The sequence below is a fragment of the Tympanuchus pallidicinctus genome, unplaced genomic scaffold (assembly GCF_026119805.1).
Source record: "Tympanuchus pallidicinctus isolate F22 unplaced genomic scaffold, pur_lepc_1.0 scaffold22, whole genome shotgun sequence".
Taxonomy (NCBI): domain Eukaryota; kingdom Metazoa; phylum Chordata; class Aves; order Galliformes; family Phasianidae; genus Tympanuchus; species Tympanuchus pallidicinctus.
Window position 1 is genome coordinate 25,585,558 of NW_026294739.1, and position 23,833 is coordinate 25,609,390.

The window sequence follows — 23,833 nt, forward strand, 5'->3', positions numbered from 1 at the left end:
TGAACGGCGCTGGGGGCGGGGCGACGCGGGGAGCGGCCTGCGGGGCGCTATAAGGGTGCGGGCGCGGGCGCGCGTTGGGGTGCGGAGCGGGGAGTGCGGAAGGTAATTGGTGCGGTGTGTGCGGGAGCTGGGGGGAGGGATGTTGGGGGTGCGGGCTGTGGTGCGGTGTTTGGCTGGAGGGTTTTAGGGTCGTGGTGGTTTTAGGGTCGTTGGGTGCTGGAGCGGGGCATGTAGGGTGAGGGTGGTGCAGGGGCAAGGCTGTAAGGTGCTGGTCTGTATTGGGTGCTGGGAGCGAGCGGGGGGGGTTTAGGATTGGTGGGGGTGCGGGAGGTGGGGTTTGGGGGTGCTGGGATGGAGGCTTCGGAGCGCTGGGGGATGTGACTTCAAAGTGTGGAGGTTGTAGGGTGCTGGACAGGCAGGGTTGTGGGGGTGGATGGAGGGGAGCTGTGGGCTTTTGGGATGAAGTTTTAGGGTGCTGTGTGTGCATTATAGGGCAGGCAGGGTACTGGGTTGTAAGAGGGGTTGTAGGGTGGCTTCTAGGGAGCTGGGTGTGCAGGAAATAGGGCTGCACGGTGCTGGGATTGCATCGGGAAGGATCTTTTGAGTGCTGGGATGTGAAGTTTTAAGGCAATGCGAACAAGCTCATGAGAAGATGGGCTGAGTTGGCTTTCCCGTGGCTGCTCCGCTAAGCCATTTGTGCTAAAAATGAGCTGAGACCAGAAATGAGGTGAACTCACCCCCCTCAGCAGGGCCCTGGTCCTGTCCTGGAGAGGATGTGGTTGCATGGCCCTGTTCCCTGCGGTGACCCTGCTGCTACCTGCGCTGCTCCTTGCTGCAAGAGGCTTCACCCTCTTTTATTTCACCCCCCCTCTCCCCCATTGCTATGGTACTGGGAGCTGTCTGCCTCTACAGCGTCACTTCTTTAGGTGACAGCATAGTTCCTACGGCGCTGATCCCCAAAAAGAGGAGTTTGCAAGTCAGCCTGTTGCTGTGACAGAGCTTTCCTCAGCAGCAAGAGGATAAAGGTGCCTTCCAGCAGGGCTCCACGCAGGCTGCAGATAGGCTAACGAGTGCTTTCGTCATATTCAGTAAATGGGGTGTGGGCACCAGTCCAGTGCCTGCCCACATGGCTGGGGTGGAGCGATGCGGGACAGCTGTAGAATCGCTGCTGTGGCTTTTCCCGTGTTAAAAAAGGGGAGGTTTGGTGCACGGAGGGGCACGTGGCAGCTGCTGGTGTTTGCAGGCAGTGTGTTACCGACGCTGCACGTGATAAAGTGGAGCAGAGAGAGATTGCTTGCATTCAAATCGCTTTATTTTTCTACTTGGAGACATCGCTGCGATCCGCTGGCTCTCCAGTCGGGTGCCCTGAAAGTGAAACACAGCCATTAGAATGCATTAAGATGTCTCTGTCCACCCAGCTGCTGTTAGTGGGGGGCAGAGGGGTGTCGAGATAGATAGACTGACAGACTGACAGCTCCCACTTCTGCCTAGGATGTGCGACCGCAACGGTGGGAGGCGGCTGCGGCAGTGGCTGATTGAGCAGATTGACAGCGAGCAGTACCCAGGGCTCATCTGGGAGAATGAGGAGAAAACCATGTTCCGCATCCCGTGGAAGCATGCAGGGAAACAGGATTACAACCAGGAGGTGGACGCTTCGATTTTCAAGGTAGGGTGAGATGGTTTGTCCCTGTTACCAACGGCTTCTGGGCTGTCAAGGTGAGGTGGTCCGTCCCCGCTGTCAGTGGTTTCTGGGTTGTTTGGATCTCAGCTGGTGGGAGATGTCCTCCCTGTCGGCAGGGTCTGCAGCTTGCAGCACCTGTAGGATCCCTGTTGGGATCATCTGGGGATGGCTTTTCCTTTTTGCTGTGTTGGTGCCAGGTTTAGGTTTGTTCCTGGCACGTTGGTGAGGAGTCAGGAGCGGCTGCTGCTCCTTCTTCACCTCCTCTTTATCTAGTGAGGATGTATCAAGCTGTAGCCCAATATGTAGTATGATTTGGCCTGATGTGCTCTGTGACCTGCCCTAAGCTTCCTGTTGGGCACTTTCTGATAAAGAGTGCATTATCAAAAAAAGAAAGGAAAGGAAGGAAGTGTCAGCTTTTCTCAGAGAGAAGGGACTTTACATCTCAGATCTAATAGGAAAATTCTGTCCTGAACCAAAAAGCTGGGCTCTTCCCCAGGAATTCCCTTCCCTCTGCTCTATTCCCATACTTTGCTCTATCCATGGTGACTGATGGCTTTCGGGGCACCGACCAGAGCAATGGGTTGTAGAGATGGCTTTATATAAATATATTCATATCTGTTATCTGTATTAAAATATACTGTCCCACCTCCCCATGAAAGCACAAATGACGTTTTGATATTAAGGAATCCAGCTGTCAGTTACTGGTCTAAAGCTGGGAAGATGAGGTGTATTTTAGTATGGGTTTGGGTGTTTCTGGATCAGGACAAGTATCATTGCTTGGATGTGCATCCTTGCATCAGTCTGTGCTAAAGTGAAGTTGCACACTGCTGTTTTGGCTCTGGTCTGTGCTGTGAAGGGCTTGAAACCAACTCCAGCTCCCTTAGATTAGTGTGATGTGGCCGGTGCAGAGCTGGGCGTGTGGTAATGGCTGAACTTTTGGGGACTTCTGTGGGGTGTCCCATTTCTGAGCAACAGCTTGCCCAAGATGTGCTGCTCATCTGCTCTTTGGTCCAAAGGGATTTGCAGAGCTTGCATGGAAGGTGATTTCCTTTTTGTTTTGCTGTAGGCTTGGGCTGTTTTCAAAGGCAAATTCAAAGAAGGTGACAAAGCAGAGCCAGCCACCTGGAAGACACGGCTGCGCTGTGCCTTGAACAAGAGCCCTGACTTTGAGGAGGTGACAGACAGGTCCCAGCTGGACATCTCTGAGCCCTACAAGGTGTACAGGATCGTGCCAGAGGAGGAGCAGAAATGTGAGTGCCCCATTGGAGGGCATGGGTGCTGGGTGCTGCTGATCTACACCCAGCAGTGTATGGCTGGCCCCATGGCTTGGGGACGTGTCCTGTGTCACTGCAGTGCTGGGAGGTGGGCAAGGAGCTGCTGGGTTGTTAGGAGCAATAATGTTTTTATTTTTCCTCCATGCTTAACTGCTGTTTGGGAAATAAAGATGCACCAACCTGAGTCCTTCCCCTGCTTTGGGGTTGCTTGAGCCCTCCCAGCCCTTTGTCCTCCTGACACCCACCCTGGCAGGGAGTTATAGTAAATCCTTTCCCTCTTGCTATCACTTATTGGAGGAACAGCAGCTCACCAGAGAGCAGTCACTGCAGTATTGGGTACGACGCAGGTTGCAATAGGCATCTCTCTGCTGTTGTTCTGGTGTGTGCTCTTCCTTTTTCCTTTCCTTGCTTAGAGAAAAGGAGGAGAGGGGGGGAGAAAACAAGAAATATCATGCAGATCTGTCTGTAGCATCTTGTCTCCTTCTGTGTGTTCACATGGGGCCCTGTATGCAAATGGCACTGCAGGTTCCCACCGGCAGCACGGCTCATGGAAAAAAGAGAAGCAGCACCAGTCTCTGGGGTGCTCAGAAAAACCCCTCTCCTGTGCTCTAGCCCCAAGCTGTATTTAGTTTGCCCTACTGCTCATCACCATGTACCAGTGCCATTTATTGCAGGCTGGTTTCTGGCCCCAAAATGCAGCTGCTGGGGGGGGGGGAAGAGGAACGCGGGGTTGCTGCGGTTCTCAGTTTCATAACTTTCGTGGGGTTTCTGAAATCTGGTGGCGAGGCCACGGCTGCCCTGCTGCATCATCCTCACTGCTTTCTGCAGGCAAAATCGGCGTTGGGAACGGGAGCAGCCTAGCTGATGTTGGAGACATGGACTGCAGCCCTTCTGCCATCGATGACCTGATGAAAGAGGTGAGCCCTCTTCTGTGGACACAGACCTGACGAGGCAAAGTCCGGTTGCCTGGTCGTGTTTAAAGCTACATCTGCCTCATGATGAGCACGGTGCTTTTGCAGCTGCACTGGCTGTGGTCATTCATCTGAGCAAGCTTGGGGTCACGGTGTGGTTACTCGTGGCTGGAGCATGCTTCGTTTGCATTTGTGTTTGGTGGGGGCTGCAGGCTTCTCTGTGCCTCTCTTCCCCTTCTTGGTTGCACAGTGTGGGGCCTGTTCTGCTCCATGCCTCTTGAGAGGTTATCTTGGTGCATAGCCTGGGGAATCCCAAATTTGCTCTTTCTAACCAAAAAGCATTCATCAGCCTTTTGGCATCCCTTTTGCCTTCTTGCTTTGCCTCATAAGCCCCTCTTCAGGCCCTGGCCAGCTTTCTGCCCCTGGCTGATCTAATGGGTATCCCTTCCTGCTCCAGCCTCCTTGTGTGGATGAATACCTGGGGATCATCAAGAGAAGCCCCTCACCTCCACAGGAGACCTGCAGAAACCCCCCAATACCAGACTGGTGGATGCAGCAGCCCAGCCCCTGTGAGTAGTGTGTGTGGGGTGTTCTATGGGACCCAGCCGTTCATCCAGGGGCAGTGCCTGTGACGATGGATGGTGTAGGCTCCCTCTGGGCAGTGCTTGTATTCTACCTTCCCAAGTGCTTAAAGTCAGCATTTTGGTGGATATAAGGCACCCCGCAGTGCAGGGTTCATTGCACAATTCTTGTAATTACCCTGGGAGTGTTTGCTGGTGTCTCCCATCCAGGAGATGGGAAGCCTGATGTGCTTGCTGAGTGGGAAAAGCTTTGGGATGGTGGGAGGGTGGGATTAGGCTTTGGGAAAGGGAAAGTGTGCTGGAGCTGGGCACATCTCTACTCTCTCTGCCCACAGCTTTGCCCCTGGTGAATGGGTACACTGGCTACGAGCAGCAGCATTCGGGTAAGGCAGCTCCCATTCCCCTGTGTGACACTGGGCTGTGGCCATCACACTCCTCTCTGGAGCTTGTGAGCGTGTGCTGTTTGGCAGACACTGACTCTATCTCACCTGTCCTTTTCTCCCAGGCTACTCCCAGATGGTGATCACCTTCTTCTACAGCGGGAGGCTGGTGGGGCACATCACCACCTCATACCCTGAGGGCTGCAGGCTGTCGCTCAGCCAGCCCTCTAACCACAGTGAGAAGCTCTACGCCCCTGATAGCCTGGAGCACGTGAGGTTCCCCTCAGCTGAAGCCATCCAGAATGACCGCCAGAAGCAGATCACCAAGAAGCTCTTTGGGCACCTGGAGAGGGGTGTCCTGCTGCACAGCAACAAGCAGGGCATCTTTATCAAGAGGCTGTGCCAGGGAAGGGTCTTCTGGAGTGGGAACACGCTGGTGTACAAGGACAGGCCAAGCAAACTGGACCGTGATGAAGTGGTGAAGATATTTGACACCAACTTATTCTTTAGAGGTTGGTATGAGCACTGTAGGAGGGGTTGATGTTGTTCTTGACTTTGCTCCGCTTCCTCTTGGAGCGCTTTGGGGTTATAACTGTGCATCACTGCTGTTTACCTAAGTGATGTGGATGAGTAACTCCAGATATCAGATCTGGGAAGGAGTGATGCAGTGCACTGTCACGTAGCAGAGGCTTCATGGCTGGAGGCTTTGTTGCAGCAGGTTTTCTCCTGGCAGAGCCACCAGCCTGCTTCGTGTCAGGGTGCTTGATTATTTTTTTTCCCCCATGCTGTGCATCACAACTTGCAGACAGCCTCCAGCTGTGCTTCTCTCCTTGCAGAGCTGCAGCAGTACTACAACAACCAGGGCCGCTTCCCGGACAGCAGGGTCATGTTGTGCTTTGGAGAGGAGTTCCCAGACACGGTGCCGCTGCGGTGTAAGCTCATCCTCGTCCAGGTATGGCAGCTGCTATGATCTGCCCTGCTCCTGGTCCCTGACACTGGGTTGTGCCTCTTCTCTGGACTGTATTGCTCATTTTTTTTCTTCCTGAAAGTGGGACTCTGGCTCCAATCTCTGGTTGGTGTGAGCTTCCTGAGATATTGCTGCTTGTCTCAGACCCCTCGGCCTGGTCAGATCACATATACATGCAAAGCTTCCACATGCTGTGCAGCTCATAGATTTCCTACTGGTTTGGAAAAGCTGTTTTCTGCACGATTCCTGTGCCTCTGCTTTGCTCTGCTGCTTGGTCAGTGCTTCCTTCTGTTCCTGCCCCTTGGCTCTGGGAGCTGTGCTCTCTGTTGTGGAAAATGAGGGGATAAGTCCCTGGAATGATTGCATTAACTGGTGGCCTCTGGCTGGCTCTTCAGCCCTACAGCCTTTCCTTGGGGCAAGGCATGGGGCATTTCAAGAGTCCACAGCAGGCACAGCACCTTATGGGTGGCAGAGAAGGCATAAGACTGTGGTGTGGGGTGGGCATTACAGCAAGCAAGACCCGCAGGACCTCTGAGCTTCTGGAAGGAGGGGGTTTCCAAGCTCAGAGCCCAATCCTGCTCATCCTTGCCCAACTTTCTGAGTGGGTCACAGAATCATGGAATGGCAGCCTGTCCTCTCCTCCCTATGACAGCTCCTGTGGCCGTGCCTTATGGTGCATCGTGGTGTTGGGCCTGCAGGCTATGGTAGGCCTGGCCATGGCTGTTCTTCTCCCAGTGCCCTCACAACTCCTTTCTCTTTTTTATTTGGTCTAGGTGGAGCAGCTCTGTGTCAGGCAGGTGATGGAGGAGGCTGGCAAGACCTGCAGCAGCCCCATGCTGCCTGATGAGGTGCAGCAAGAGCAGGTGTACAGGATCTTCCAGGACATCTGTGGGCCACACCAACGGCCGCTGTTCAGAGAGAATCAACAGATTGCTGTGTGAGCCTCCGTGGGCACAACGAGGGGTCTGGGTGACTCCAGACCCGTTGGGATTCATTAGTGCCTCAAAATTTCCCTTTGTTTGGAGAGTTGGTTCTTGATCTTTGCTGTTTTCAGTCCATAAATCTGTGTAAACGCAGCGATCCAAAGCAACAGCCCCACTTGGTTTGAGAACCACCATTGGAAGGAGGTGGTGACTCCTGGAAAGGCCTTACAGCGCTCAAGTAAATCCTTCACAGAAGTAATTATTTTTCCCCCAGAGAATTTGCAGTCCTGCTGAAGTCTGTGGTATGCTTTCCGTGGGGGAAAAACCTCCTCAAATCCCTCTTTATTTTTGCAATGAAGTTTATATTTTTTTTGTCTGTCATAGGGGGGGGAGTATTTTGAAATTCAGAGAGCGATGCAGAAATTATATATGTAAACGTTGGCTATGAGAACATAGGGATCTTAATTTTTCTGACCCAAAACCAGAGTTTGTACAAACAGATGTCTTCTATTTTAAAGATAGCAGTGTAGTGTTAATAGGTTGGCTTCACCATCCCAAAAATGCATGTGTTGGTCTCTCCCAAGCGTGAGCAGGCAGCAGCTTCCATGTGTCAACCCTCATTAACATGCTTTGTGTTTGCCCAGTGCTGGGGAGCTCCTTGGGCATGGCTTCATGCCTTGCAGCAGCCATGAAGCACCATGGACCAAAGGACCTTGCAGGTGTGCGTGCAGTGAGGCTGCCTATTTATTTTATGCCTAAGTTTTTTTGTTAAATGGTTTTGTAATTTCTTTTTTTGTTTTTTGTATCTTCCTGCAATTAAAGTGCTATGTTTTGTATTTGTCTTGCGAAGTGTTTTTTTTGTTGGTGCTGTCAGTGGGGTTCCTCATCGTGGTGGAGGGGTTCCTAGTTTGTTCCTGCCCAAGTCTTCCCTTGTGTGGGGTCTGTGGAGGTCCTGCTCTGTAACTGGCTTCGTCTCGGGGGATAATATGCAATAATGCAATGGAGGAGGGGGGAAAAATGCAATATCTGTGGGGCCTTTTTACAGAAGACCATGAGGGTAGGTCCCTGCCTGTCTTTCTGGTACTGTCCTGAGTGCACTTGCCTTGCAGACCTGGGCCACAATGCTCCAAGATGGGAAGGGTTGATTTGATGGTTCTCATTTGCCCCTTGTCTTCTCTTCCACGTCCATCTCAGGGGGTTTGATCTGTTGGGGGATTGTGGCAGGGGTTTGGGAAGAAGTGAGGGCCGAAAGGGGGCACCTGCCTGTATTCATTTACGAGTCAGCACTGCAGGAATGGTGGCTGAGCATTCATCCCCCTACCTGCCTTCCTTTCTAGCCTGTTTTTGGGGTAATACAATAGCATGGAAGACTGTGAAGACCTTGTTGGATCTCTGTCCTTGCCCTTGTGAAGGACAAACATCAACAAACTGCTGTGTGCTTTGAACCTGCCCTGCCAAAGGCTTTGGCTGGGGAAGGAACAGTCCTTGTGGTGTGACCCTGATGCCCAAGGTACTGGGTGGGGTTCACAGGTACTTGGGCAGAGGATGCGTTGAGATCCAGGCAGCTGTAGGGAAATGCTGAGGAGATGGATGCAAAGCTGTCCTCCCCCTTGCTTGGGTGTCAAAGCAGATCATGAGACTTGGGGGGGATGAGGGGGGGAAGCCACTAAAAAACTCATCAGGGGTTTGAAGTTGACCCTGCTGCATTCCTCCAGGCTAAGCACGCAGCCTCTCTGTTCCCATGTCCTGAAGAGCTGCTTATCTCACATGCTGCTGACTTCAGAGTGCCAAGAAAGTGCTTTGAGATGGCAAACCCAGCTGGAAAGTGGTTACACTAGGATGAAAGGATGGCCCTACGCTGTTGGTTGTCCTGGGGTGAGACCCCTTTGGCAATCTGTCCTGTTGGACTACATGGGATGGATATTTACACGATGAGCATCCTACTAAATCACACCTTGGGATCCAGCTGTAACAGTGGGATATCTGTGGTCCTGTCTGCCCTTGTGTGCGTCCCTTGCAGGCATTACAGCCTGATGCTTTGGAGCTTATGAGAAGAAATGACTGCAGGCCAAGAGTCCTGTACACATGTCAGTAGCCCAAGTGCAGTGAATTCCACAGCTCCTGCTACAAATGCAGCTCTGGCTTACGAGGTGCTCAATCACAGAGGTGGGTGCTGAGGTACTGTACCAGCAGCATGCACCCCTCTAGCCTTTCTCCTGTCCTTAGGGTCCCTGTGGTGATTAATCCTATTTCATCCCTTGCAGAACTGAAGGGTTGACACATTTGTGCATGTCATGCTGCAACCCATATCAAACTAACAAAACCACTAGCGAGAGGGCCAACCTTTCCCCTTTTCCTCCAAGCCTTTTAGATCAACCATTCCACCCCACATCGTCCATCCCTCCACCGGGGGCAATTTTTCCCTTTAGGCCTCCTGGCTCACGAAGAAGCATCTTTTCTGCAGGCAAGGTGCTGAAGGAGGAGGGAGCGAGGTGACCCTGCGGTCTGTGCGGCTGCGATGGAACAACACGTGCCCACTTGTGAAACATATGACAGCCTGCAGGCTTGAACACCAAAACACCGCTTGCGGTTTCCCCAGATGTCCCAGAGCCAGTCCTTCCTCAGAAACCACCATATTGGGCTTGCCTGGAGCCACCTGCTATGTATTCAGGGCTCTTTCATTTTCCACCCCAAGACCGCGGAAGAGCAAGGGGAACAGAGGTACCTTTGTTTGGAGCACTCTGTGCTTTATTTTTAGTGTTGCCATGCTGCCTCAGAGCCAAGAGTGCAGTTCAGGACTGCTGCTGCATATTGTTCCATTAAGCCAGCAGCACAGCTCCCAATCCAAACAGCATCCGGACCAAGAGGAGACAGCTGGTGGGTGGCCAAGGCCTGAGAAGGAGACCATGGCATGGGGTTGGGTGGCAGAGGGCAGTTGTGAGAAGAACGATGTAGGGTCCATGATTGGATGCAGGGTTTGTCCTCTTTCAGACGAAGGCTTTGACAGGACTTGGGATCACACTTCATGCCTTGTGTAAGGTGAGCATCCCTGGCTTTGCCCGTCTCCAAAATGTAACACAAGAGAAGCATCTGAGGCTGATGCTCACTCACAGGCAGAGGACCAGAAGCCACAGCAGACAGAGGAAGGTTTCGAGGTACCTGTGCCACACTGCACGTTGTTTTGGCCCAGACTTTCTGTGGCCTCTGTACAAGCTCTGAGTAGTTTCTGCAGATCTCACACTGACCCAAAGGTGCACCCTGGATACCCATCCCTGCACCTCACCTGACCCCATGAGTTGCTCGCTGCAGCTGCATTGAATCTCAGTGGTTTGGAGCCCAAAGACTTTCATTGGTTTCTGTTCACTTGGGTTCTTCTCTATGGCCTTACTGAAGTGAAACCTCAGTGCCTCGTGTTGGCTCTTCTTCATCAACAGCTCATCCATCAGCAAGCCCCACAGCAGCCCATGCCTCCCCCAGCTGATGATTCCTGGAATGTTATTTGGGTTCAAAGCCAACCTGTCTCTTGAGATATGTCAGGCTGGAAGTCTCTTGTACCACTAGGAATAATCTTTCTTGGGAGAAAAATATATCCTGCAGTGTTATCAGCCTTGATCCTTAATGTTCCCATAGATTCCCATGACATAGCCTTCAACAAATGCAGACAGATCCACCAGCCATGGCTTCAGAAGCAGAATTCTGTAAGTACAACCAGTGCCTATTCATCTCTACGACATGCTTGAAATACTGTGTAAGAAGTCCGAATTACTGGAATACCATGGTGACAAGACTCCTGTGTGAAAAACGGACTTCTAACTGGGTGGTTAGAAGGATGTTGAGGTCTGGATCCAGCTAACTTCTGAGATTTTGTCTATCTCATTCTGTAGAAACAGGAAGAGCTCTACAGCCATCTCCATCCCTCTGCAGGCCAAGTACAGACAACCACAGCTCAATGGAAGGTCCAAGCTCACAAACTGCTCAGGAATACAATGCAAACCAGCTACAGCTGCTTCCTCCAACCCATTGCTGCTTGGCCTGGGCCCCACCGGCCCCTACAGGCGTTAGAAAAACAGTCACTTTTTATTTCTAGACACCAGGATTTCCAACTGGTTTGATTGCTCAATGTCCCATTTCAGCACAGCAGCCTGTCCACGATGAGCATCTCCAGGCTCTTCCTGTGAGCATGTTGTAATATGGGAAGCACCTTGCTTTGCATGGTCACCAGCTGAAGGACATCTCCCTGCCCCAAAGAGCTGGCCAGTCCTAACACCAAGGAAACCTCTGTATGCCTCACGAAGGAAGCTTGATGGGATAACTCACCTGCCATCATCTGTGGCAGAGCTCAAAGGTTTGGATTTCTAGTCTACCCTGCTGGTGGTTCTTGGTTCATGCATCAAATCACAGCCTTCGTAAAATCAACCCTGTGCAGGTAACGGGAGGGGAGGGATGCTCTGAAAGCATTTTGCCAGCCTTGGGTTGGCTGAGAATTGGGCCAAAGAGGCAGCGGGGAGAGCTGAGAGTGAGGACTGCGTTCTGAGACCTTTGGGCAGGCAATGTGCTGGGTTCCCCAAGCAAAATGTGTCTGCAAAAACTAGGGCTCACATGGAGGAAGGGAGATTCCAGGCTCCAGCAAGAACGACAGCCACTTATTTCTCCAAATCCATTTCTCTGATCGTTTTTGCCATAACACCAGATATAAGACCATAAAAACAAGCTCCACCTAAGCCACAGCTGTGAAAATGCAGAGAAATACCATGGCACATATTTTGTTTTGTCAGACCCTTGGGTTTATTATGACACCGAGGCTGTGAAACCAAAGCCCAGGTCGAAATACTCTGCCTTCCCACTGAGTTTTCATGTGTCCAGATGTTGTATCCTACTCTATTTTTGCTGGGTGCAATTTACTTCCAACGGTGCAAACACCCTGATGCAACAGCATGGCCAGGAGTGTCAAATATAGGCAGGCAGGCAGTCACAAGCCAACCCACTCAGATAGCAGAGAACCTGGGCAGGAATGAAAGGAGAACGAAGAAGAACTTAGACTCAGCTCTGAAACAGAGCCAGCTCAAGAAAAGGGAAAAAAAAAAGATAAAGAATATCCCAGGTCACTGCACAAGGAAATCTTTATAACGTGGTGATTAAGAGACCAATAAATCTGAAGTTGGAGAAAAACTCATTTTCCCTATTTCTCGCACAGTGCGTGACAGTAGGTGGATGTTAAAGTGTTTGTCCTGCTTCTTGCACGAGTGGCAGTTGTAAAACTTCCTTTCTTGATCTTTTATAGGCCAGGAACCACAAACTGCAACGTGATTTTGAATTTTGAAACAAGCTGTGAATCTCAATGGCATTAATTAGCAGTAACTTATGGCTCTTCCTTCAAGTTCTGATGAGCTGCAAAGGGAACCTTGCCTTGGCATATAGATGTCTCCTGGATCTTAATCTTTTTTTCCATTGCTGTGAACTGAGGGAGAAATACATGGGTGTGGGTGCAGAGCAATTTCCATCACCCAGCTGGAGGGTGATGTCAGCACTGTCCTGCTAACAGCAGTCTCCTATCAGGCCTCAGCTATGACTGGGAATTGCATCTAGATCTCAGCTTAATGCCATCTCCAGCTCAGGAATTGGAGCTGTAATTTGGTAATGATCTGTTTGCTCACCATGGCCATAAAAAAAAAACCCTCACATTTCCTGCACATCAGTGCTCCATGCACATAAGCAAGGCCCCCATTGCTGTGCCACTGGTGCCCTTCTCATCCCCAGCAGTTCAATTCCCTGCCCAATCTCATGTCTTGGGACCAAAATCATGCGCGTGGCTCTAAATCCACTCTGCGACTCGAAACTGCCCAAGATCCCCAGTGAGGTTCCTACCAAAATCAACGTTTCCCTATTTTTGCAGAGTGATGCTGGATGGTGGAGGGGAGCCCCTCGCACTTGCACAGCAGCCCCCACTGGGAAGAAGCACGTAGGTGGAAGCAACACGGGGCTTTGAAACAAGTGATTCCCTCGCCTGGATCTTTCTGTTCTGTATTTCTTTTGAGCAGTAACCACTTCTCCCTGAGATAAATCTGGCTCATGGACACAGCTGCAGGGTGCTGGAGGTTGGTGTGTCTGCAGGTTGGTCTTCCCAGTGAGAATGGTTATAGAACAGGGAAAGGGGCAAGCTAGGAGACGGTCTCAACTCTTAGCCCTGGTTTCATTTGGGAGGAGAGTCTCAGCACCTCCTTTGTAAAGATCCTGAACATTTAATGTTTGCTGGTTTGGTTTGTTGTTCCTACCCAAATTCCTGCTGCGGGGTTTTCTCAGCTCCTCAGTGCTCATCATCAATGGTGGATGAATGGATGGCTGCCTGTCCAGCCATGGGGTTCCCCAGGACCTGGAGCAGACCCGCTCCACAAGGGGGTGGCCTGCTGGTGATGATGGGCTGTGGTCTTCACCATCAAGCAGGAAATGGAGAAAGTGGAGGAAATCAGGCAATGAGAAGGCAGCCAAGGAGGAGATAATGGATGCAAGTCAACAGATAAGGGTAAATATCTCCACACCAAGGCCAGCTGGATGTTCCATAACCAACCTCAGCCAATATTGGCTGTCTGCGAGCTCAGCCAACCTGCTGTCCTGAACCCAACGTGACATGGGCAGCCCAGAATACAGTTTGTACCTTCAAGGTGTTGGACGGTGGCCCCCAGCACAGCTCTTCTTGGTCAGTGCCCTCAACCCCATGAGCTCCCCATGGTGATGTTTAGGAAGGGACTGTGGGCAGGGGCGAGGGCAGAGAGGGAACTGTCTCCACAGGGCTGAGCATGGGGCTGGTCGTGAATGGAAAAGCAGGGATCTTCTGATGTGCCCGAGAGTGACTTCAATGGGAAGTGCTGCTTTGGTTCCCCTTTCCTGGCTGTGACAAGTGACAGTGCTGTCTTCTCTCTGATGGATGTATGGGGAAAGGAGATGAGTATCAGGCCAAGCAGGAGGAAAGCGAGCATGCAGTGCTTCTTGGCTACTGCTCTGCCCTTGGGGTGAATGTGGGAAACTCTCAGTTTCCACTGGAAACTCTGGGGTAATTATAACCTGGCTGTAGGTTGTGAGAAACTAATGGGCTTTACAAGTCACCGTGCTGGGCAGCGAGATTCACGGTGCGTGACTTCCCTGGGTGAAAAGCAGGGCAGTTCCTGTTCCACATCAACCCCCAGATTTCGGCAAGGGGTTTGGATGCATCAGAGAAAGGGCCCTCACCATCAGAAAGAGGCATTTTTTGCTTTGTTCAGAGATCTTTTTGCAGCAAAGGATGGCAGAATGTCTCGATTTGGAAGGGACAGTCGAACCCGACGCCTGGCTCTGCACTAAAATTCAGGTTTTGTTCAGGATGTATTCACAACAGACCCAATTATCCCTCAGATGGTCACCTTTCCAGCCCTTGTTTCCTTCATCATCTGAAGCTGCAGGTGCAGTAATTTCAACTGGTTCCGAAATAGCCCTCCGGAAGACACGCGCTTCGGCTCCGAAAATCCACAAAGCTACAAAAATCCCCCCCTGACACCGAGCTGCTCTCGGTTTTGTATTCTGGCAATGTGGAGTTTCACTGCAAAGAGCTGCCCCAAATGCTTCGGTGAACGCTACAGCCCCTCTTCTTTCTGCAGCTCTTTGTTGTGCGCTGCTGGTGGTGTGGATGGTCCATATTTAGTCAAATCAGAGCAACGGCTTCACTTACAGAGACACCAGTGAGATAAACGTGTGTTGTCGCTCGCATGGCACTGGGCAATCATTGTGAAAAGGCCTTTCCTCCAAGTCTTCTCCCATCCGATTTCCAATAGGTGTGCCAAGCAAGAGGTGAATTTTGGTGCCCATCGTTGGCTGGTGTAGGGAAGGGGACACGTGCTGACTCAACGACCAGCCCAATGAAGGTTTGCTCTATCATTTCCAACCTGGAATTCTGCATCCAGCCAACTTGCATCCCCTCATCCATCAACACTCACCGCCTTGATGGCAAACCAAGCCTCGGGGTTGAGCCGGATTTCAACCTGTGCCAGGAGTGAGCACACTGCACGGCTCTTATCAGGACCTCAGCTATTTGGAGCTGTGTTTGACTGCCCGAGATGCAGCTCTGAGATGGGGGAAAGCAAACACCACGACACAGCCGGATGGCTCTGCGATGCCGTGCGTGAGATCTCGCTTCAAATCCCTCCTGAATACTGCAGGGGCTGCTGTGAGCCATGCTGGGGGTGCCCCTGCTTCAATCAGAATTTCCTTCCATGCTTTCCCTTCTGGCATTACTGTAAGTTTCTCGCAGCAGCAGTGACAGGGTGAAACTCAGTGTGCTGAATTTGGTCCCCGGCTCCGTTTACATCACGCAGAGAGGGCTGAGTGGATTCTCAGGTGTCTAGCATCAGGGTTGGGCACGTGATTCCCCCTCACCTTTGGAGGGGTCACTCTTTTTGCTATTGCTTGTAGCGATTTAGCATTTTTGATTTTCAGCAGCTCCCAGTGTAGCCACGAGTTCATGAGGCAGGTGCAGATATGTGAGGAAGCACCTGCAAGCTCTCAGTGCAGGAAGTCAAGAGCATCCTCTGGCCCCATGTGCATCAGCCCTGCACGTGTTGTCCCTACAGGCTCTCTGCATGGAGTCTGCGTGGATCCCCACCTGTGGGGTTCTGTGGCACCACTGGCAGCAGCTCACCCTGGGGTACCCTCAGAGATGATAACAGTTGAGTGCCCCAGCAGGAACTATGAGCAGCAATATCCATGGGGATAAGCAATAAAGAGCGAGAAAACTGGGTCAGAGATGAATCCAGACCTCAGGGCTTTGCAATACAGCTGGAAATCTCACAAGGCCAGGCCACATCTCATGAGATTTTTGACACTTCCCACTTCTGGCTGAGCCTGAAATACCACAAGAACAACGCTGCGTCATCACTCTCAGCGCTGCCCGTGCTTCCCACACTCCTGCATGGATCATCCCAGCATCCCTCCAACACTGCTCTGGTTACCACCAGCAGTCCCATGCAGCAGCACTGCCCCACCACTCATTCCCATCCTTTTAAAACCCAAGCACCAAGCAGGAAGATATTTTTGGCCAAGAAATCAAATGACTCATCCGTGGATCTGAAGAACTATTTTGGGAGGGGAGGAAGGCTCAGCCCTATGCCAGCAACTCGCCTGGCACTGCGAGCATCCATCCCCATGGGTGGCCACAGGGGGGATGTTGCACTGCCCCCAAGCCCCCCAGTGAAAGCCCCTAATAGACAGGGTGGTTGTGCAATCACTGCACACATTTCAGCTCCGTCCTTACCCTTTCCGCCCCCTGGCTGGGTTTGTTATACAGAGGAAGCTTGTTAGGAGCCTTGACAAACAGACAGGAAACCGAGTCTTTTGCTGCATGTACACATTGTCTGCCCGGGGCTAATTTGGAACAGAAAAAAAAAAAAAAAAACAAGAAAAACCCTTATTTATTTCTTTTATTTATAAATCCTGAGCCTTTTGCTTTGAAGGCAGACACACACATTCTTATTTTACTAGGAAGTGCACAGGGCAAGGGGAAGAGCGTCCGTCTGAAAACTGGTGTTGCTGTGGGGTTGGGCCGAGCGTGGACATCCCGTGGGACATTATGGGATGGCATCTATTAGCACCAGCACAGTCCTACAAGGTGGTACCGCAATGGCTGGATGGCTCTGGGTGAAGAGTTTGGCTTGGATGCCCCATGGGACATTATGGGATGCCAAAGAATCATACAATCACAGAAACATTTGTGTTGGAAGGAACCTTTGAAGGCCACCTAGTCCGACTCCCTGCAACGAACAGGGACATCTGCAGCTGGATTAGGTTGCTCAGAGCCTGGTCCAGCTGTTAGAACATTATGGGATGCCATCCATTAGGACAGCCCAACAACGAGGCACTGCAGTGGTGCAGACACCAAGGCTCAGAAGAGTTTGGAAGTGGAGATCCCAACAAGAGCCTCATAAGGTCACATTGGTGTGAAGGTGATGCTGGGCACAAACAGACAGCATCTGCCTGGTGCTGTGTGGCCATGGAGGGCTGTGGGATGGGAAAGTGGCATCTCCAGACCAGGGCTACTGTAGCAAGTGAACGCTTGGGGACATCACCACTCGGTTCCAAAGTCACCGAGGTCCCCATTGGTGTCAGTTCCCTGGGGGCTCTGTGAGACGTGAAGGAAAGCGAGAGACCCCTTTGGAAATGTTTTTTGAATTATATTTTCCATGTACTGGTGGGTATTTCCAGAGCAAGGTAGTGTGATACGGGCGGACAGATATTAGTCACCGCAACAGACTTTCAAAAAGTGAAAACGCGAAGTCGAAAGCTACCAAACCTGCGGCAACTTCCCAAATCCCACCCGAAAAGGAGCAAAACTCACCTAAAAGGGAGCAAAAAAAGAAATAGTAAAAGCTATTTTTCTGTTGTTGTCGCTCTTGTTTTTGGAGAAACGTCGTGCTCTGTTCTGAGAAAGGGGAAGCATGGGGGCCATTGGCTCTTTGGGGCCGTGCGCCCCCTGGCCCCTTCTGCATGACCCCCCAGGAAAGCAAAGAGGGGTGAGCACTGGGGTGATGCAGAGGGCAATGCTGAGGTCTTTGTAATGGAACCTGGGAGGTGCTGCAGGATGGGACACAGGGGTGATGCCCTTAGGGCTTACGTGGATGGATTTGGGTATGAGGCTCCTCCATTGCTGCCCTACACGCTCATGTCTTGCTGATGCACTTGGCCTCAGCTGCACCCAAGGGCACCCACCGGCCGCACCGGCTCTTTTCTTTATTTAACCCTCCCCAAGTGCAGGATCGAGGAGCCACTTCCACATTTCCCCCCACAATGGCCACTGCCAAAAAGCCCTGGAGCCGTTTCGCTCCCGCTGCCTGGCCACCTCACTGCAGATGCTCAAACCACAGCGCCTTCACCCAGATGGACAAGGCTAAAAATACCATGTGGCTACCGAGGGTCCTGCAGCTGGGACTGAGGGGTGGGCTAAAAATAGGGCCAGTTTCAGAAGATCACCCAATGTGGGATGAAACTTGGTCTGCGTGAGCTGAGTGTGGCTAAGAGCTGAGCGCTGCTCATGCAGGAGGAATAGAGGAGCATGAGGTGTGCGAATTCATTGGGGCATCTTCCCTACATCCCTGCACCGATGGTGTTTGCTATGTGGGACTCATGCATGTAGCACAGGTTGGATATTAAGAAATACTGCTTCTCCAGCAGAGTGGTCAGGCATTGGAACAGCCCAGGGAGGTGGTGGAGTCGCTGCCCCTGGAGGTGTTTGGGAATCGTGGAGATGCGACACTGAGGGACACGGTCAGTGGTCATGGTGGGATGGGTCGAGGTTGGGCTTGGTGATCATAAAGGTCTCCAGCCTGAATGATTCTGTGATTTAGTGGTGCTTTACCACTACCTCCTTGCTCCACCAGTGTTTGCTATGTGAGGCTCATGCACGGATTTCACAGGTTCATAGCGTGGCTTGGGTTGGAAGGGTCCTGAAAGATCATCTGCCACATCTCAAAGATCATCTAGGGTTTGCTGTGTGAGGCTCACACATGGGTTTAACAGGGCATTACCCCTGCCTCCTTCCATCACCGGTGTTATTTCTGGGGAGCTCATGCAGAGTGGGGAATCCTCAAGATATTCTACGATTTTATGATCATCCTACCTCTGTGAACCACTGATGTTTGCTATCTGGGGCTCACGGTCAGCACAAGGGGCTGCCTTATTGAGGACCAGAGTTCTTAAATCTGTGCCGTACTCACAAATTTCTCTCGGGGTGATGAAACTCCCTATGATTCCACGCAGCTGACAACACCCATGCCAACCATCCTGCCCAGAGGATGCTCCAGTTGGCAGTCACGTGCAAGTTCAGCCATTTGGTGGTGATATGCTTGAAGGTTGGCTCCCCTCTGAGCCTGGGTTGAGCCCACGGGTCGCTGTGCCCTTCCTTGCACAAGCCCTGCTGCTTCTCCTTCCTCACACCGGGTGAAATCAGAGCTGTTATTTCACAGCGCAGCTTGTGATTTATGGCTGTAATCTCAACCACAAGTTGAGCTGGCAGTAGTCAGGGGAGCCACGAGGAATAAGCGAAGGGCTCGCTGTTTGTTTCTGCATCCTCTATGCTCTTGAGGTTTTTATTTCTTCAAGGCGAGAGCGAGGAAACATGGCTTTCTACTGAGTAAAAGAGGGGGCAATGGAAAGGGAAAAGTGCCAGGGATTTGTGCTGAAGCAGCTCGTGTCGGGCGAATTTCTGAGCTCTGAGGCTTGAGGTCACCATGGGAAGCAGAGCGACGCATGGGATGCAGTGCGGGCAGCTCCAGGAGAGATTTAGGGGTGGCTGTGTCCCTTCTTCCCCTCTCTGCTGCTCCATCATTTACTTTTATGGCTCTCAGCTGTGAATCTGCTGCAGTTCTGGGAAGCGCAGCTTCGCATTGATCTTAATGGGTCCTTAAATCAAAGGCATCACTGCAGGAGTGCATTGGCCAAATGGTTCTGTGCTTCTCCTTCCAGAAGGGGATGGGCTGTGGGTGCACGGCATGTCTGAACCTCAGAAATGCAGAGGCACCCCGTGCAGGGCTGAAAATCCCAAACAAAGTAACAGCACTGTCATGTTCACGATGATTACTACCATTCTTGCTTATTCTGATCTTTATTTCAGATTTGCAGTTCTGATTTCCCCAGTTTTTCTTTGCCTAGAGGCTTCTTTTCAAGAAGTCAACATCAAATATCATTGATACAGGAGCCCTGGGGATGCCATAACCCCAAATTTTCCAACATGGGAGCAGGTAGAATCATTTACCCCATGACTCTCAATGTTCTCAGAAGAAACCCACCACGTTCTGTCTGCTTTTTCTCATTTTACAGAAGAAAAGGCTATTTTCCAGGCTTGCTGTAGCCCACGGAGGAGGCAGACAACATTAAGCCAGCTAAGGAAATGACCAAGCACTAACTCCCCTGCAAGGTATTCATTACATACAATCTCTGCAGTAACCCCACCGTTATTTTCCAAGACAAAAAGGCAAAAAAAAAAAAAAAAAAAAAAGAAAGAAAGCAAAGTTCTTTCTTGGCTTTTCTCATTTGCTAATCTACTTTGACATTTATTAGCAATTATTTATATCCTTCCCCACTGGCTGTTTGCGGTGTAATTTTTCAACAAAATAGGCATTACTCAATAAGAACCTCTGCAAAAAGGCAATTATGAAACGCGACGGAGCGCCTTGCAGGGACTGAAAGAGGGGTTGGGGGCTCCTTGTGACACAAGAGGTCTGTTCTGGGATCGATGGAGCTGAGCAGGAGCAGGTTTGGTCCCTTCCAAAAGGGCACAGGGACTGCTCCTACTGTTTGCATCCATTGCGTGGCACAGAAGGAGGCGGCGTATGTAGCAAAATGGCTTTTGGCACCTCCTGGGTGATAAGTTCCCTTGTCCCCGTTGGGTTTGGTGATGAGGAAGACTGGAAGAAAACAGGATTCTTGTTCCTTAATGAAAACGCTCAGTGCAGGAGGGCTCCCATGAGTTCCCAGAAAGCCACAAGGTAGTGCAGAAACGAAAAAGCTTCCAGCCGAGCGCAGCAGGAGGGTTTCCCCATTTCACCCTTCTGCAGAGCGGAGCTGCTTGGCTCTGCAAAATCCCCCTGAGAGCCACTTTCCTGAGAAAGGGTTTATATGGCTCCTTGCACGCAACCAGCTGCATCCATAGGGGAAACAAAGCTCTGTATCGTGATAAAGGGGATTGCTAGGAAATAAAGGTGCATTTTGCAGCCCTGCATCACTGATGGGCATGGACAGAGCTGGGGGCAATGCTTGGGGTGATACTGGGGGCGACGTTGTCCCCTCTCATCCTACCCCATCGGGGAAAAACATGCAAAACCCATCCCAGAAGGGTTGGGGGAAGGCAGGAAGCAGCGAGGGGTGAGAGCATGAGCTGATGAGGGTGGGGGACAGCCCGCGCCGTTCTGCTCCGCTGCAGCTCTCACCCAAAATTATCAGCCCTGCTGCTGTAGTTTTGCTGGGGAGGTGTGACTTGATTTTCATTTTCCGAATCATTTCCTGGCCAGGACCCACACACGAAAGCTGGGTTACTCAGCACCAAGAGCTGCAGAGCTGGTCTGGTTCTGCTGAGCGCTTTCACGCAGCGTTGGCTCTATCAGATCCATGGAAGCTGGAGATGGAGCGTTGCACAGATTGCTCAGAAGTGTGAGTTTGACACTGTGCAAACCTCTGTGGCCTGTGTGCATGCCATGGGACTGACACTGCTGCAGTAGCATGGCATCCATTGTGCAACAAGAACCCCTCCAGGCGATGATGTGCTTGCTAAATCATCTGTGCTCTTTTAGGCAGTATGCATCAGCCTCTGCTGGCACCAAATGCCCCCTGAGAAGAGATGAAGCTCAGCCACAGAGCTGCAAATTCGTGCAGCTAAAATACAAGAAGCTTGTTCAGTGCATGGATTTCTTTATGGCCAATGAGTTTTAGCAGTTGCTACTGAAGAAAAAAGGGTATTTTTCTGCTTGTGCAAAATATTACCACATCGCTTGCAAAAAGAAAATGCCATCCCTGAAATTAGGAGGGACAAACCCTGCTGGAAGACATCCGTGAGGATCACTGTGAAAAGGACCTCGCTTGAATTAACAGCTGGAGAGCAGCAATGGAAATATTCATGATCCCCAGCCAGTAAAAGGCTCTGCAGCATTAATTAGAGCTGTTGACTGAAAGCAGAGGTTGGCTGAGCTCTGCTCTGATCTGAGTCATGGAGAGCCACGTGCTGCAAGGTTTGGGGAAAGAGAGCACTGGGCTGCAGGTGGGATTTTCCATGGTGCTGGGTGATGGAGCATTGCATAAATAGCATTTAGTGTGGACCTGTCTGCCTGCTCCTTGTGTGGGCACTGGTTGCAGCCAATGGAGCTCAATGAGGCAGTGGTTTGCTCTCTCATAGGCATCCCAGGAATGTGGAGATGGATAGAGAAGCCACTTTTGCAGTAGCAAAAGGTGGAAGATGATGTGGTGACGGTTGGACCAGATGATCTCAGTGGCCTTTTCCAACTTCAACCACTCCATGTCTCTATGAAAACAGAGAGGATGGAGACCCTCTCCGTTATCCCACTGGAGGCAGAGCCCTGCACACCTGCAGCAGGAGCCTGGCCTTGGGGTGCTCTGCACCTCAGAGAAAGTCTGAGGGCTGTGCAAACCACTTCCTCAAACTCATTGCTGCTCTGCCACCATTGGAAGCAACGAAGACTGCTGCAAAAAACAGACGTGTGCACTGGATGGTACAGGGGGAAAACATGGGGGAGAGTGGAGTGGGTGCCTTCCCTGCCCTGGAGGATGGCACTGTGGGTCCCTGCCCATCGCTCTATCCTCCTTTATCCCCCAGACACAGCCTGAGCTGTCCTTATGGAGCTCTCCACAGCTCTCCTTATGGAGCCACAGCCTTCCAATGCACTTGGGATAATGAGATGGTCCCTTGGAGCAAAGCTGATTCCATGCACAAATGACTCAAAGGGGAGACAGGCTGGGCTCAGATAGACAAATACCTTTGGGTCAGGCAGAAAAAAGCTGCGGCGACTCTACCATGCCATCCATCTATGCTTGCTTGGGGAAGGAGATGGCTGCACACGTTGGGGCTGCAAATGTGCATGCCATTGCCCAGGGGGACAGAGAGCTCTCTGCATGTCAGAAGTCAAAGGAGCTCCCTAAGGGGATGGACTGAAAGGAAGATGGACTGAGAGGTGGAAAGCTGTAGGTGCAGAGGAGTTGCCGTCCTCACCGTCCCCCCCCAGCCCAGGCCTAGCAGGAGTGCAGTGAGGCACCAGGTCATGCCAAGCCACATGATCTGCGGGGTCGGAGCAGCGACAACAACAGGAACAATCTGTGGGAGAGGAACTTAGGATGAGCCCAACTTCTCTAAAAGTATAAAAAGACCCCGGGGGCCGCAAAGGCACCAACTGCACACCCTCCTCTGCCGCCGCTGCCACCACGCAGCCCCTGACGGTTGGAGCTGGCGTTGTCCTGGCGTTGTGCAATACAGTGGCTGCGCTCTTGGCATCAGCTCACTGCTTGCTTTCTCTGCCAGAAAAGGAAACACAACCGCACCGATGTGCCTTTGCAAGAGAGCAAACGGCTCTGCTCTGCATGGGCTGCGTGCGGGGGGATGCTGGCACGGAAAGGGAGAGTGAGCAAACTGCACCTCAAATCCCATTAGAAAGCAGCAGAGGAGGAAACTGCGAGGAAATTGCAAGGAAATCTGCTTCCTGTAAGAGAGACTCATGCAGCTCAAAGCGGGAGTGGAGCCACTTAATTCAATCTGCTGGCAATCCAAGCAGGTTGTCAGCACCTTGCTGGATGGCCAATTGCTCGCAGCAGGTTGCTCCTGCTGTGCATGCTCTTCTTTTGTAAAGAAATCCCTCCCCAGCCCCAGGTAGTGCAGAAGGAAAGTGACAGCCTGAAAGGAGCACAGCACTGAGCTTTGGAAATGGAGAAGTGCTGTTGCCCTGCTGCTTGGCATGCAGATTGTTCAATCCATTGGCAGCAGGGATGTGGTGCTCAGAGCTCACCCTCAGCTTGGGGCATCCTTCCTCAAGCACAGAGCTGTACCCTTGGCCACTGAGCCTCCAGGTCAGCAGCTCCAATAGGGACCATGCAGCAGCCTGCAATTTAAGGATTTTAGCTTGACTTCACTCTGGAGAGTAAAATGTTTTGCTGATTGGAGAGAATGGAATAGCGAGGGGAAAAAATTGATGGCAAAATCTGAGGACTCCTGCTCAAACCCCTGAGGGGGGAGGGTCACGGGAAGGAACCAGGAGCAGAGTTTCCAGGAATTCTGATTTAAAACCAATAGCAATGGGGAAGAAGCAGGCAGAGATGCTGCTTCTGACCTGAAATTACTGCTTGGAGGTGGACATCTCCTATGCAGTGCTGAATGGGAAGGTCCTCGGTGTTCAGGCTGCTCTCCTTCACGTGTCACCTCCTGATGCTGGGAGATGTCCCAGGGCTGAAATGGAAAGTGAAAGCCCTCTGTCATGTTCGTTTCCCCTTAGCAATTGCTTGTTCACCTGGAGAGCTTACACAGAGCGATGGACTGGGGAGGTAATCTCATTTCCAGGCAGTGCAGGGATGGGGATACCCATCTGTACCCCCCCCGTGCTGCTGC

The 23,833-nt window shown here is 51.6% G+C and overlaps 1 protein-coding gene across 1 annotated transcript; it reads left to right on the forward strand.

The window, feature by feature from the left end:
- The first annotated feature begins 29 nt into the window (after positions 1–29).
- Positions 30–7,553, forward strand: IRF8 (interferon regulatory factor 8). Its single transcript, XM_052686701.1, has 9 exons — positions 30–102; positions 1,492–1,666; positions 2,748–2,931; positions 3,784–3,872; positions 4,324–4,435; positions 4,783–4,830; positions 4,953–5,339; positions 5,664–5,779; positions 6,568–7,553. The coding sequence occupies exons 2-9, from the start codon at positions 1,493–1,495 to the stop codon at positions 6,733–6,735; spliced, it is 1,278 nt and encodes a 425-aa protein (XP_052542661.1). The 5' UTR covers positions 30–102; position 1,492; the 3' UTR covers positions 6,736–7,553.
- The last annotated feature ends 16,280 nt before the right edge of the window (positions 7,554–23,833 follow it).